General features: G+C 32.5%; 3 protein-coding genes across 3 annotated transcripts; all 3 read left to right on the top strand.

Moving 5' to 3' along the window:
* Window positions 1-2,371: 2,371 nt before the first annotated feature.
* On the top strand, window positions 2,372-3,548 carry LOC128953580 (uncharacterized). Its single transcript, XM_054299072.1, has 2 exons — window positions 2,372-2,420; window positions 2,515-3,548. Exons 1-2 carry the CDS (start codon window positions 2,381-2,383, stop codon window positions 3,507-3,509), a joined length of 1,035 nt encoding a protein of 344 aa, XP_054155047.1. The 5' UTR covers window positions 2,372-2,380; the 3' UTR covers window positions 3,510-3,548.
* Window positions 3,549-4,928: 1,380 nt separating this feature from the next.
* LOC128953585 (chromobox protein homolog 1-like) lies at window positions 4,929-6,514 on the top strand. The gene is made up of 3 exons (XM_054299078.1): window positions 4,929-5,264; window positions 5,456-6,007; window positions 6,367-6,514. Exons 2-3 carry the CDS (start codon window positions 5,480-5,482, stop codon window positions 6,451-6,453), a joined length of 615 nt encoding a protein of 204 aa, XP_054155053.1. The 5' UTR covers window positions 4,929-5,264; window positions 5,456-5,479; the 3' UTR covers window positions 6,454-6,514.
* Window positions 6,515-9,496: 2,982 nt separating this feature from the next.
* Window positions 9,497-13,980, top strand: LOC128953562 (inhibitor of Bruton tyrosine kinase-like). The gene is made up of 2 exons (XM_054299051.1): window positions 9,497-12,512; window positions 12,610-13,980. Exons 1-2 carry the CDS (start codon window positions 9,585-9,587, stop codon window positions 13,855-13,857), a joined length of 4,176 nt encoding a protein of 1,391 aa, XP_054155026.1. The 5' UTR covers window positions 9,497-9,584; the 3' UTR covers window positions 13,858-13,980.
* The last annotated feature ends 154 nt before the right edge of the window (window positions 13,981-14,134 follow it).

Here is a 14,134-nt window from a genome sequence, read left to right as displayed (position 1 = left end):
AATAAAATTTAATTTTTCTATAATTGTCATCAAAAATTGTTTCATTGATTTTATACATTGAATATGCGATAACCAATTTACCGGTGTATATGGTGTTTGAGATTTTTTTAAAAAACAATTTTTGTTAAAATTATTGCAAAATTATTTCAATTTAAACAAATATTTTTAAAATAATTTAAATAAGCTATCACAATTGTTTTTAAATATTTTATTTTTTGGTGGTTAACCATTAAAAATATATTTAAATTATGCAGTATTAGTGTATTTGTGAATTAAATAAAATTGTAAATATATATATAGTTTATTTTAATTTTTTGAATTATTAAAATTTATTTAAATTATTTTTTAATCTTAACTTAATTTTTTTAATGAAATTTATAAATTAATTAGTAATTGCATTTTAGTGTAATACAAAAATTTTGTATTTGCAATATAATTAACGATTTTTAAAAATAAATTAAATTAAAACAATATATGCATAAACAAAAATATGTGTTTTTTTGTGATAATATCTATTAATTAATTAACAATTGATAAAAAAAAGGAAATGGATTATTGATTATATTGCAAATATAAATAAAGACATTGACTTTAAATTATATATATATTATATAATAATAATAAAACTATATAGTTAAACAAACTGATATACACAAAAAAAACTAATTATTTTTATTTAAATATTATCAATATAAATAAATACATATGTTTACTATTAATTTGTTCAAAGTTTATAAAAATTAATAAATAAATATTTATTTATTTTCAAATAACATATACATATATATATATATTTAAAATTTTTATTTATCAGTATTATGATTTAGTTTGCAATTTAATAAATAGTTTATTTTAATTTATAAATTGTTATATATATATATATGTATGTATATATTAATTTATTGTTATATTATATTATATTATTTATATACTAAACTACATTTAATATATATATATATATATATATCATATTAAATCAATTATCAATGTGTTAAACTAAAATTAAATCTGTAACAAATTGATATATAAATATATTAAACTAAACTAATTTTATTTATAATGTATATATATATATATATATATATATATAAAGTACATAACAGTCTAAACAAAATTTATTTTTAAATATAAATATAAAAATTTTCCAAATTTATGTTAAAAATAAATATTTTATATAAGTTTGTGGAAATTTACCAATAAAATAAATTAAAATTAACTATTTAGTGATCATGCACTTTATAAGTGTAATTGATTATATAATTTTGATGTTTTATAAATTATATATAAATTTTACTTTTTCTTAAACGATAAATAGTTTGTACAACAAATTTATTTATTTTTTTGATAATTTAATGTCAAATAACTTAATTATAACTTAATCATCAATAAGAGTTGTTAAATGTTATTTAACTTTATAACTGGTAATTAACATTCAATAATTTTTTTAAAATAAAAAATAAATATAATTAATATATTTTTAATACATTTAATACATTTAATAAACATTACTTTAAATTTTAATTATATATATATGTTGTAGAAAATATATATAGATTTATTAAATAAGATTTAATTATTTTTTGCTATTATACTTATCTGGTAATTATTATTACAAAATATTAATTAAATTAATAAAAATATTTAAAACATTGCAATAATATTATAATTTATTATTTTTATTAAAATACTATAAATGTATTTTTTTGTTTACATAAATAAATAACTAAATTTAAAATAAGTTTTTTAAACAAAAATATTTACTTTAACTATCCATTTACTATAAAGTTAAATCAAATAAATATTAATTGTATAATAACTTAACTATTAATTTACTACTACTACTACTACTACTACTACTACTACTACTACTAATAATAATAATAATAATAATAATAATAATAATAATAATAATAATAATAATAATAAATTTACATTTAATCATATAATATCTTTATTTACACTATATATAACTGCACAACAAAATTATAAAATAATTTTTTTTGTTGAATAAAATTTAATTAAAATTATTTAATTTAATATCAAAATTATTTAACAGAATATTCTTGATATACAAACAAACAATTTGTACAATAGTTTCAAAATGATTCAAATAAAGCGCTAATAGTTTTCAAAACATTTTCAATGTTTATATTATATATTTTTATTTGATCTCAAACTTTATTATTAATTTTTAGTTAAATAAATTCAATTAAAACCTAAAAAATTAATTGTTTTTTTTAATCAAATTATTTGTTTAAAAATAATTATTAAATTATGTGAAGAAAATAAATTACATATAAAACTAAAAAAAAACTAATTATTTTTGTTTTCAATCATAAAATGTATACAAAAATAATAATTCAATGAATATTCAAATGCAATGAACCGTCGATTATGTGATAAAATAATTGCCACAAAAAGTATTATTAATATATATATATATATATATATATATATATATTGTCACCAATTAATTGATCCAATGATTATTTTTTTATCTAACTTATCGAATAGGAGGTGTCATATTATCGGCATCTATGGCCACTACCGTCTCGACGGCTATCGGTTGTCATCAACACCAACAACAAGTAATTTACAGCAGAAATATCTGCCGATTCTGGCCATTATCGATGGCCACGACTAACATGTCGTCGAGGATGTTCAGTACGACAACTGTCCACAGGTCGACAACCCAGGATGTCGGCGGCTTTCGTACTAATTACGAGATACTCGGTATTACACCCAATGCTACCGAAAAAGAGATCAAAAGTGCCTACTATTCACTCACAAAGACATGTCATCCGGATGTCAACGAATCAGCCGAAGCTAAACGACAGTTCCAGTCGGTTGGTGAGGCCTACGAAGTATTATCCAATGGGGATAAACGTCGGGCCTATGACCAGTCGATTGGCAATACATATCGCTATCGTCATCTACGACAACACAATCAGCGATCGGATATACAGACTACTGGTCAAACAAATCAACAGAATCTCGATAACTATCGTGAAAACAAGTTTACCGATAATGAAACGGTCGGCAATCGGCTAAACTATGCACAGTTGTTACGCAATAGACGCCGACAGCAGACCGTACGGATGGAAAACATCTATAAATCAAGTGATGATCTTAACAGTGGTGGTCGCGACCGCTGGACATATGAAGATCCACTGAAACACGATCCGAAATACTATTACGACGAAATATTTACCGAAAAACATAGCACGAAATACGCCGATGAAGTGGACAAACAGGCCCGAGAGATGGCCGAAAAAGAGGAAAAACATAATCTGGAAACTGGCGGTATTTTGGCATTGGTGGCCACTGTAATGTTGTTGCTGGTCATTGTGCCCGAACTAATTGAGGCCAATACGTCTATAACTGAGTCGCCGCCGCCGCCGAAGCTGTCACGGGTACTACACTTGAGTCCATATGCGGGACACAACAACAACAACAATATTAGTAGTAATAATAGTAATAACCGATCTATTAATAGTGACAATACATAATAATAATAATAATAATTACCCGACACTGTAATATAGTTACCGGTAATATAATAATTAGTGATTTTTTTTTGGTGAATACCTGTTTAATCAATTGATTAATTATAAATTAAATGTTAAATTTTTACGTTAAAATGTATCTAGGTAACTATTATTATTATTATTATTATTATTATAATTACCGGTGTATTACCCGCCGGGTAATTAATTTATGTAAATTAGTGTAGTTTTTAATTGTTGTTATTGATTGTAAAATATTTTATTAAAATATATATATATATATAATAATTAATTATCTAATTAATTAAAAAAATAAATTATAAACAGTATATTAATTTCTATACAAGGTAATTAATAATTTTTAAATAAAATAATATAAATTTATGATAAAGTTGAAAAACTTATCTAGGTTGTTATTTATGTTACAATTAGATTTATATTATACAGTGCCGCTCAATATCTATATACATAAATTATAATATTTAAATAAGCAATAGGACAATATGAGCTGGACACAATCAAATTTTGGGTAATATTACCGTGTATCAATGTACTATACAATAATTATTGCATCAATGTTAATTAATTACAATAAATAAATTGTACTAGCTATTTGAATTGAACCTATAGTACAATTAGATTATTATTATTATTTTAGTAATTTTTATTAAAAGAAAATTATTTTATAATATGATAGTACACACCCCTCCCTCCTCTCCACCCACCCCCTGAAATATTTTATTGTATTATTATTATTATATAAGCTAGCTAGATTAATAATTAATATTTTTTGTTTTCTAAAAAATAAGTAAAATATAAATAATGTAAAGTTATATTTGGTCTATCATTTTAATAATAATAATAGTTGCATGCTTGTTTTGTGTGTGTGGGGGGGTGGGGGGTGGGGTGCTTATAAACTGTGTACAGTATATGTGTGTTTGCCATATACAGTGAGTACAATAGAAATAGTTGTGTACAGTTCTCATTGGTGTTTGACTTTAGTATACACACACACAATTTGATTATATTCAAAACCAAAACAATAGTAGACTGACCACAAGAACATAGATTACATTTAATATATATACATACAAATAAAATAGTTTATAATAATAACTATTGTAATATAGTCTATGCTTTATAAAAAAAACTCCGCCCACCCCTCCCCCTATGGACTAAACATTAATATTGCGCGCAAATACTTTTTTTAAAAAAACTAAAAGATTATATTTAAAACTGTCATGTCTCCGTCTAATTGCTATAGCAACAGTAGCAACAAGTACTTACTGTAGTAGTACAAGTAGTATATATAATAGATGTATAAATAGTACTTGTTTACTGTTGCCATAGCAATTAGGCAGAGACATGACAGTTTTAAATATAATATTTTAGTTTTTTTTAAAGGTTTAATACTTTCTGTGTTAGTGGTCGGCCCCTAATTTGGTTTTGGTTTTGAATATAATTTAAACAGTATTTTTTTTTGCTTATCGGTTGATTCAATACTACAGTACATTATTATACAGTTTATTGAGTGAACCATTGGTTTTCACTTTTTGTTGTTTTGTGTTTTGTATTGTATTTTTCAATACACAGTATAAGTGTTAAACACATTCACTGTATGTTTACATCAGTTTCCGCGCGCCGACAATAATACTACAGTAATATAACACCCAATCAATTGAATTGTCACCTAAAGCTGATCCAACAGTTTTTTGTTGTTGTTGATTGTTGACACTTAACCAACTAATTAACCAATAGGTAAGTAAATGATTGATATATCACTGTCTGCAGACCAACTGACTGACCAATTGGTCGGACATTTTGTTTGGTTATGTATTGTATATATAATGTATTGTTTTTTTTTGAAACACATCTCTTGTATTGTCATTACTTTCATCTAATGATAAATTTTTTTGGTCTTCTCGATGATGACAATCACGGGACTATAGACATCATCATCAGCAGCAATAATAATGGGCCGAACAAAGACACGCGAAACGACGACAACGGCGGCGGCCGTCGTCGATGAAGAGGAACAAGAGTTTGCCGTCGAAAAGGTGGTCGAAAAGCGTAATGTCAAAGGAAAGATCCAGTATCTGATCAAATGGCAGGGCTATGGCGATGAAGAGAACACATGGGAACCGGTCGAGAATCTTGATTGCGACGATCTGATCGAAAAGTTTGAAGAAGACCGAAAGGCTAAGGCAGCCAAACGATCGTCGTCGGCATCGGCAGCGGCCGCCGATAGTTCGCCAGCAGCGGCAGCTGAGAAGCGTACTCGACGGGCAACGCCTGGTCGGCCGCCGAAAGAGCGATCGATTGAAGAAGATTTTGAGGATGCAATGAAAAAGCCGCGCGGCGGTTTCGAACGTGGCCTACGACCCGATCGTATACTCGGAGCTACCGATGCTTCCGGCGAATTGATGTTTCTGATGAAATGGTTGGACTCGGACGAAGCGGATCTGGTGCCGGCAAAGATGGCTAATATTAAGTGTCCGCAGGTATGGACTGTTCAATCAGTGTGTATATATGTGTCTGTATGTATGTATGTGTGTCTGTATGTATGTATGTGTGTCTGTATGTATGTGTGTCTGTATGTATGTGTGTCTGTATGTATGTGTGTCTGTATGTATGTGTGTCTGTATGTGTGTGTGTGTATGTATGTGTGTATGTGTGTGTGTCTGTATGTGTAGTGTTAAGTGTCCGCAGGTATGGACTGTTCAGTCTGTGTGTGTGTAGTGTTTTTGGTCATCAATTTGATTACCGATTGTTAATATATATATTGTTTTGTTTATCACTTTATTTGATTATCTCTTTGATTAACCTTTTTGTATCTATCATTTCTTTAACCATTCAATAGGTTGTCATCAAGTTCTATGAGGACCGTCTGACTTGGCATCAAAATCAGGAAGAATTGACCGCCGGTTCAAATAAAAACGATTCTTAGATCTCATTATTATTTTTTGTATTATTATTATTATTATTAAGTATTTCCGTATTATTACTATTATAATAATTATAATGTCATATAAATAGGTATATATATATATATACTGTATAATGGCTGTGATCGCTAAAAGATTGCATACCTTTCAACTACAACAACAACAACATCAACAAACAAAAAACACAAATATTAAATCAAATCAAATGTTTAGATAAATATAAACAACAAAACAAAAACAATTCACTATTTTTAGTGTCACTTATTCATCATTATCTTTAACTTTAAATTTTGTTTTCTCTCTCTCTCTCTCTCTCTCTCTCTCTCTCTCTCTTTTCTATACATATATATATATAACTTATAAACTTATATATGAATATACTGTATATATATATATACGGCTATATAAATATATTATAATTATTATTAACTTTAATTATTTTTTGTTGTTGTTTATCATTAATAATCACACACACACACATTAAAAAACAAATCATATATACTGTATACATACATATATTGTATCTTAACTTTAATACCATTTTCAAACAACAACAACAACAACAACAAAAATATAATGAGAAAAAAAACAAATCATTATTAATTGATTTTTTAATTATTATTATTATTATTGTTTTTTTGTGTCAATTTTATTTCGTTTCATTATTATAACTATTATTATTATTTTGTTGTTGTTGTTGTTGGTGCAAACATATATATGTTTTTTTTGTTGTTTTATTTTTTATTTGTGTGTTATAATAATAATTATAAAATTATCATTCAATACAAACAAAAATAACATTAAAAAATTTATTATTATTATTAATAATAAAAAAATACATTAAAAAGTGTTTATATATATATTACATTACTGTAATGATTTAGTTTATTATGAAAATAATAATAATAATAAAGTTTATAATTTTTCAATAATAATTATTAATAATGATTATGTGTTGTAATGAATTTAATACTTTATATAACCTCCGCCCCCCCCCCCTTAACCTGCCCCCAATAAAATGCAAAATTTATTAAATAAACAATATGATTTTATTAAAATAAATAAATAATTGCTTAATAACATTATTTACTACCCAGATAATTTACTAATGAAAAAAAAATTAATTATAAATTTTTTTTAGCCTAATAACCATATATATAAAATTTCTAATTAAAATAACTTATTTTTGCATATACTGTATGTCTAATATAATGTATTATTAATTAATTACAGTTTTTAATTTAAAACAAAATTTATTTTTATAATCTATAAATTATTTATACCCAATATTACAGTATATGATATACTATAATATAATAATTTAAATAAAAACTGTAATTAATTAATTAGACACTAATATTAGTCATATATTTAGACTAAAAAATCACTATAACTTATGAGACAAACATAACTTCTGTATAAATTATATTATTTTTTGAAAATATAATAATATTAATAATACAAATAATAAATAAAATTATTAATTAACTAATAAGTTATATATTTTGTTTATTAAGCTAAAAAATTATAATAAATTACTGTATAACTTATGATAATAAAATTTATATATTTTTAAAAAAATAAGATTAAAATAAAATTATTTCTAATTACCGGTATATAGATGTCATCCCAATAGACATACACTGCACACATACATACATACACTGCACACACATACATACATACACTGCACACACACACAGATACACACACATACACACACACACATACATAAACTGCACACACATACACTGCACACACACACACAGATACACACACATACATACACACACATACACTGCACACACACACACACATACATACATACACTGCACACACACACACACACACACACACACACACACACACACAGAGATACACACACATACACACACATACACACACACACATACATAAACTGCACACACATACACTGCACACATACATACACTGCACACACACACACAGATACACACACATACATACACACACATACACTGCACACATACTTAGATACACACATACACACACACATACACTGCACACACACACACACACACACACAGATACACACACACACACACACATACACTGCACACATACTTAGATACATACATACACTGCACACATACACATACACTGCACACACACACACACACACACACACAGATACACACACATACATACACACACATACACTGCACACATACTTAGATACATACATACACTGCACACATACATACATACACTGCACACACACACACACACACACACACACACACACACACACACACAGATACACACACATACATACACACACATACACTGCACATATACATAGATACATACAAACACTGCACACACACACACACTGCCATTACGTCACACATATGTGTGTTTTGTTAGTAAACTATCGCTTATGTGATGATAAAAATAAAGACAAATCATTAATAATACTAAAAAAAAAAAAATATCACAAATTGATTGTCGTTTTTGTAGCGATTTTTTTCTGTGTCACTTTGTCCACACATATTGATTGCATTAAACAAAAACGTTTTGATTATTATTATTAAATTTAAAACAATATATGATATTATAATATGTTTTGCCAATCAATTAGTATTATTATTGCTAACAATATTACACTACTATTAACCTTCAATTGTATTCACTATTAATTTCGGTATGTATTTATAAATACCCGATAATTTTATTTATATATTAATTTTAATTACCGCGGTAATTTATTTTTGACATATAATTTAATAATTAATTTAATTTAATTGGTTTAACAGGTCTGCGACCGCAATTATGGCCAACTAGACTAGTGTTTTAGGCGCGCCGGGAGACGACTCCCGCGTTTTCCGCCCCCACCCTCCCATCCCCCCCCCCCCCGAAAATCGGGAGTCGTTTTCATTGGCAATTGATTTCAATAATAATTTATTAACAAAAAAAAAAGTTTTGTATTTTAGATATAAAAAAGTTATTTATTTTTGTAAAAAAAGTTATTAATTTTTTTTTAAGTAATAGTTTTAGTTATTTAATACTATAATTACCGATAATTTAATTTACCGATAATTCAATTTTGTGGCCATTACTACACACACACACACACACACACCCGGCGGGAAAAATGACTACCACTACCACTGCCATCACCGTAAGCCGCGAACCCGAGTGTACAGTTTGGTGCCGTAGTGGCCAACACGCCGACCAACTGTTAGCGGCTATTACCGGCCGTCCCGAACCTGGCGACCGATTGCAAACCTATTGTCGATCTGTTTGCCACAATTTTCCTGTTATTGCCGACAAGTTTGGCCGGACAGCCCTACACGCGGCCGCATCGTGCGGTTGCTTGCGGTTTTGCGAATGGCTAGTGGACAAGTGTGGCGCCGATCTCGACGGCAAAGACTACGAGTCCGGCTGGACGGCACTGCATCGGGCCTTGTATTACGGCCAGATTGGTTGCGCCAAACTGCTGGTCGACTACGGAGCCAGTCTGACGCTAACCGATCGTGACCACTATAGTCCGCTGGAGCTACTGATGCTGGACCGGGCGCCGTGGATCGAGTATACCCGACGGGAGCCGTGCGACTGTTACGTTTGGGGCGCCAACGATAACTTCAATCTGGGTGTCGACAGTAGCAAACAGTCGCGATCGCTGCCCGATATGGTTACCGCTTTCAAACGGGACGGCGTCTACATTCGCGATGCAGTTCTACGAAAATTTCATTCGCTGTTTCTGACCAACGACGGCAAAGTCTACAGTTGCGGTCACGGACACGGCGGCCGACTTGGACTCGAATCGGAAGATTTGTCGATTACGCCCCGCCTGGTGACCATAGCCCCGAACGACCGGACTGCACGCTGCGAATCGCTGGCCTCTGGCCAAGATCATTTTGTATTGCTGGTCAAACACGGCTCCGATGCCAGCGGTCATGTCTATACGTGCGGTAACAATATGTATCATCAGCTTGGTCAAGTACCGGCACCCGAAAAACTACTGTCCCCGCAGATAATATCGATGCGTACACTGAAATTGGGCGCCCACTACAAGATGGGCGCCATAATCGGTGTCGGAGCCGGTCGTTATCATTCGCTGTTCTACACGACTGGCGGCGAACTGTTTACATTCGGCCTGAATGTCGGCCAAATTGGTCATCCCCGTGGCGAACGCTTGCAAACCGTACCGCACAAAGTATCGGCTTTCGATTTCAAGGACAGCGGTACCCGATTCGATCACGTAGTGACCAGTGACGGTGCTATTGTCTGTGCGACCAATCGCGGCGACGTCTATGTACTGCACGAGTATCAGTGCCGCAAAGTAGCCTCAAAACAGCTGGATATACAACAACTGTGTGTAGTTGGCGGCCATCTCGACGAACGGCCAGACGTGGCATCGATTCTCGATGTATCCAAAGTTGAACTACAGATTATGATACTAACAAAAATGCGTAAACTATATCTCTGGAAGGGCTCGGATCCCGTACTCGTTCGATGTCTACTAAACTATGGTCGCGAACTGTCGGCCACTCATATCAGTCTCAGTTCATCGGCAGTCGGTATTGTTACCAAAGATGGCGAAGTATTTTTCGGTAGTGTCGCGAATCGCAAATCAACGACAAAAAACTCGGACACGAAAAATAAGTCAGTGTTGTCGTCGTCACCGTCGATGATGGCATTATCGTCAACAACAACAACAACAACACCGCCGCCTCAATCGATGACAAAGTCTTCGTCCGCCGGCAGCGGTGGCGGCGGCAAAGGAAACGCACTTCAGGTCAAATCGTTTGTCACTTTTGTCGACCGTAACGAGTGTCACACCATTAAAGTCCGTAAACAACGTTATCTGCATCGATGTGTTGCCATTTTCACCGACAACAAAAACCAGAATTTTGCCGCACTTCAGGCATCGCCGAAAATTGGTGTCCTCGAAACGGCCAGCAAACCCGATTCGCGGCTGACAACCGATATGAAACTTTTGTTCGACACTAGCGATGTTAGCGACAATATTCACGATCTGGTGGTCAAAGTTGGTAACAGACAATACTATTGTCATAAATTTATTTTGGCCACTCGTTGCGAGTATTTTCGCCGAAAATTGGCCGCCGCCGCCGCTGCCGATGCGGACACCAATGTCATCACTATTGAATCAAACGTTATATCATCGGTTGATGCGTTTGATCAGATAATTCGTTTTATTTATTATAATTCAAACGATTTGTTTGAAAACGGCCGCCAAATCGCTTGTTTGCCACCACCGGCAGCGGCTGACATCATGGCCAGCAGTGGCGGTGATAATAACCATAATAATAATAATAACAAGAATAAGAAGAATACAAATAAGACTAATAATAATAATAATAATAAAAATAAAAAGGATGTCATCAACAGTGGCCAAGAGTTTTTGAATTCGGTAAAAGAATCGGCCAAACGATTGGGCGTCAATTGGCTGTATCAGTGGCTAAAGCAGTCGGGCGTCAAAATTGTCGACCAAAACAAAGTCAAAGTAATCGATAAATGTCGGCCACCGAAGTTGACATTTGACCGAAACAAATACGACGAATTAACTGATATTGTCATCCAATCATCCGATGGCATTGAATACAAGTGTCACAAATGTATTCTGATGTCACGTCTGGAGTATTTCAGGGGTATGTTGAGCTCGGGTTGGATCGAAACATCGGCCAACCGGCCCCTGTCGTTGCCACTGTCGTCCCGAATTATGGACATAATCATCGACTATGTCTATCGGGACGAGTCATCATCGAAATTGGATCGTATCGATGATCCCGACTTTATATTCCAGGTGTTGGTCACTGCCGACCAGTACCTGATTCCCGGTCTCAAGTCGTACTGCGAATATGTTTTGGTAAACCTGTTGACACTGAAGAATACATGCGAACTGTTGGAGTTGTCCTACATCTACAGCGCCGACCAATTGAAAAGGTGTTCACTTGACTTTATTTGTGTCAATTTGGCGACACTTATGGACAATAAATCGCTGGATGTCCTGAGCGACGAAGCCATGGCTGATCTCACTGAATGCTATCAAACTATGGTAACTATTGATATATATATATATATTTTTGATGATAATACTGTATATTTGATACCAATTTGATTGTCTTTTGTTTTGTTTTATTGTCAATTCAAAGATCACTCGACCGCGCAATCGGCGCTTCAATAGATACTCGACTGCACCGAATGCCGAACAGTTTGAAGAAATCTATTCGCTGTTTGACCACCAAAACGACGACGACGTCGAAGAGTTTCGCGTAAATGTCGACGAAAGACGAGCACTATTGGCCAAACAAAGAGCTCACGAATTGAAACGAAATAAAGCAAAGACGTCGTCGTCATCATCGCAAAGACATCGACTGGAATCCAGTTCGTCGGATATTAACGATAATACGGAAGAGTTGAATACATCAACGAAATCACTATCAGTTGTTAGTTCGCCAAAAGAAAATGAAGAAAACGAATTCATAAAGAAATCGATGACACGAACTGAAGAACAACAAACCAAACAAACCGTAAATCACGGGACAAAACATCAAAACATTTTTTCAACCAAATCCAAGACAACCGTAAGTCTTGCAGAATTTCGGACCAACTCGTTGTCCGCCAATACCACCAACAAAAGCGGCGACAACAACAACGAGGTGTCGGTCAAACCAAAACCAACCATCAAATGGGGTTCACTGTCGACGGCAACTAAACCGATGCCATTGAGTTTCGACGACATTATCAAAGAAGAACAAACAAAACTGACAAAACTATCGCCCATTGATAGGACACATGCATTGCCTAACAGTTCAACTATCGGTAATAATAATAATAATAAGTCGCCGACAGTTGTTCGGCAAAAACCGATACCAATACCGACAACGACACCGAAAAGCGGTGGTTCTTCGCACCGAAACAGTTGGTCAAAGCTGACTACAGCCACTGCCGCCGCCGCCGATATGGCATTTTCAAGTGAGTCCACTCATCATCATTCGCCGAAATCATTTGCCGAAATGGCCGTTTCGCCGCCAAAACCTGGCGGCAGCAGTAACAGTGGCTTTAATCCATGGATACGTATGTCAACCGGCACTTCGCCAGTCGCCGCCGCCGCCACCACCGCTGCCGTCTCCTCAACCACTACTGCAACTAAACAACAGTTATTTATGAATAACTTTCCCGAAATTCAGACCATATCGATGGTAGACATTGTACGCGAAGAAGAGAGACAATTGGAAAATCTTAGAGCACTTCAACTGAAACCGTTGGACGTGATTAGCATTGAAGACAAAGCTTTAGATGAACTGTTCGACTATTATGGCGGTGCCGACAATCCCGATGAATGTATACGCGTTGAACGCGTGTCGACACTCGTGGCCGCACCTGTTTGGAGTCGTTAAGCGTAGAGAGAGAGAGAGAGAGAGAGAGAGAGAGAGAGAGAGAGAGAGCTAATAGATATTGATTTAATTTAAATAATACATTAATATTAATACATTTATAACTATTGTATGTGTGTTTTGTGTTAGGCATTGGTAACCAATTTGTTTTTTATTAAAAAAATTATTTTTTATTTTGTTTTTTTGTTGTTGTTTTTTTTTGTTTGATGTCATTAATTGATTATTATATATATAATTAGCATAATTTTTATTAATATGAATTAATATGAACATATGTTAT

The sequence above is a fragment of the Oppia nitens genome, unplaced genomic scaffold (genome assembly GCF_028296485.1).
Source record: "Oppia nitens isolate AA-2021 unplaced genomic scaffold, nextdenovo-longstitch-racon4-pilon3 scaffold22_pilon_pilon_pilon, whole genome shotgun sequence".
Classification (NCBI taxonomy): domain Eukaryota; kingdom Metazoa; phylum Arthropoda; class Arachnida; order Sarcoptiformes; family Oppiidae; genus Oppia; species Oppia nitens.
The sequence above is the reverse complement of the archived record's forward strand: the minus strand, read 5'-3'. Positions and strand labels throughout refer to the sequence as shown.

What these genes read in the sequence shown, in the direction of transcription:
- LOC128953562 (XM_054299051.1), top strand. Translation starts at nt 9,585, where the DNA reads ATGACTACCACTACCACTGCCATCACCGTAAGCCGCGAACCCGAGTGT. An exon ending in CTGAATGCTATCAAACTATG is followed by an intron (nt 12,513 to 12,609) that starts GTAACTATTGAT and finishes GTCAATTCAAAG; the next exon opens with ATCACTCGACCGCGCAATCG.
- LOC128953585 (XM_054299078.1), top strand. Translation starts at nt 5,480, where the DNA reads ATGGGCCGAACAAAGACACGCGAAACGACGACAACGGCGGCGGCCGTC. An exon ending in CTAATATTAAGTGTCCGCAG is followed by an intron (nt 6,008 to 6,366) that starts GTATGGACTGTT and finishes ACCATTCAATAG; the next exon opens with GTTGTCATCAAGTTCTATGA.
- LOC128953580 (XM_054299072.1), top strand. Translation starts at nt 2,381, where the DNA reads ATGAACCGTCGATTATGTGATAAAATAATTGCCACAAAAA. An exon ending in TAAAATAATTGCCACAAAAA is followed by an intron (nt 2,421 to 2,514) that starts GTATTATTAATA and finishes CTTATCGAATAG; the next exon opens with GAGGTGTCATATTATCGGCA.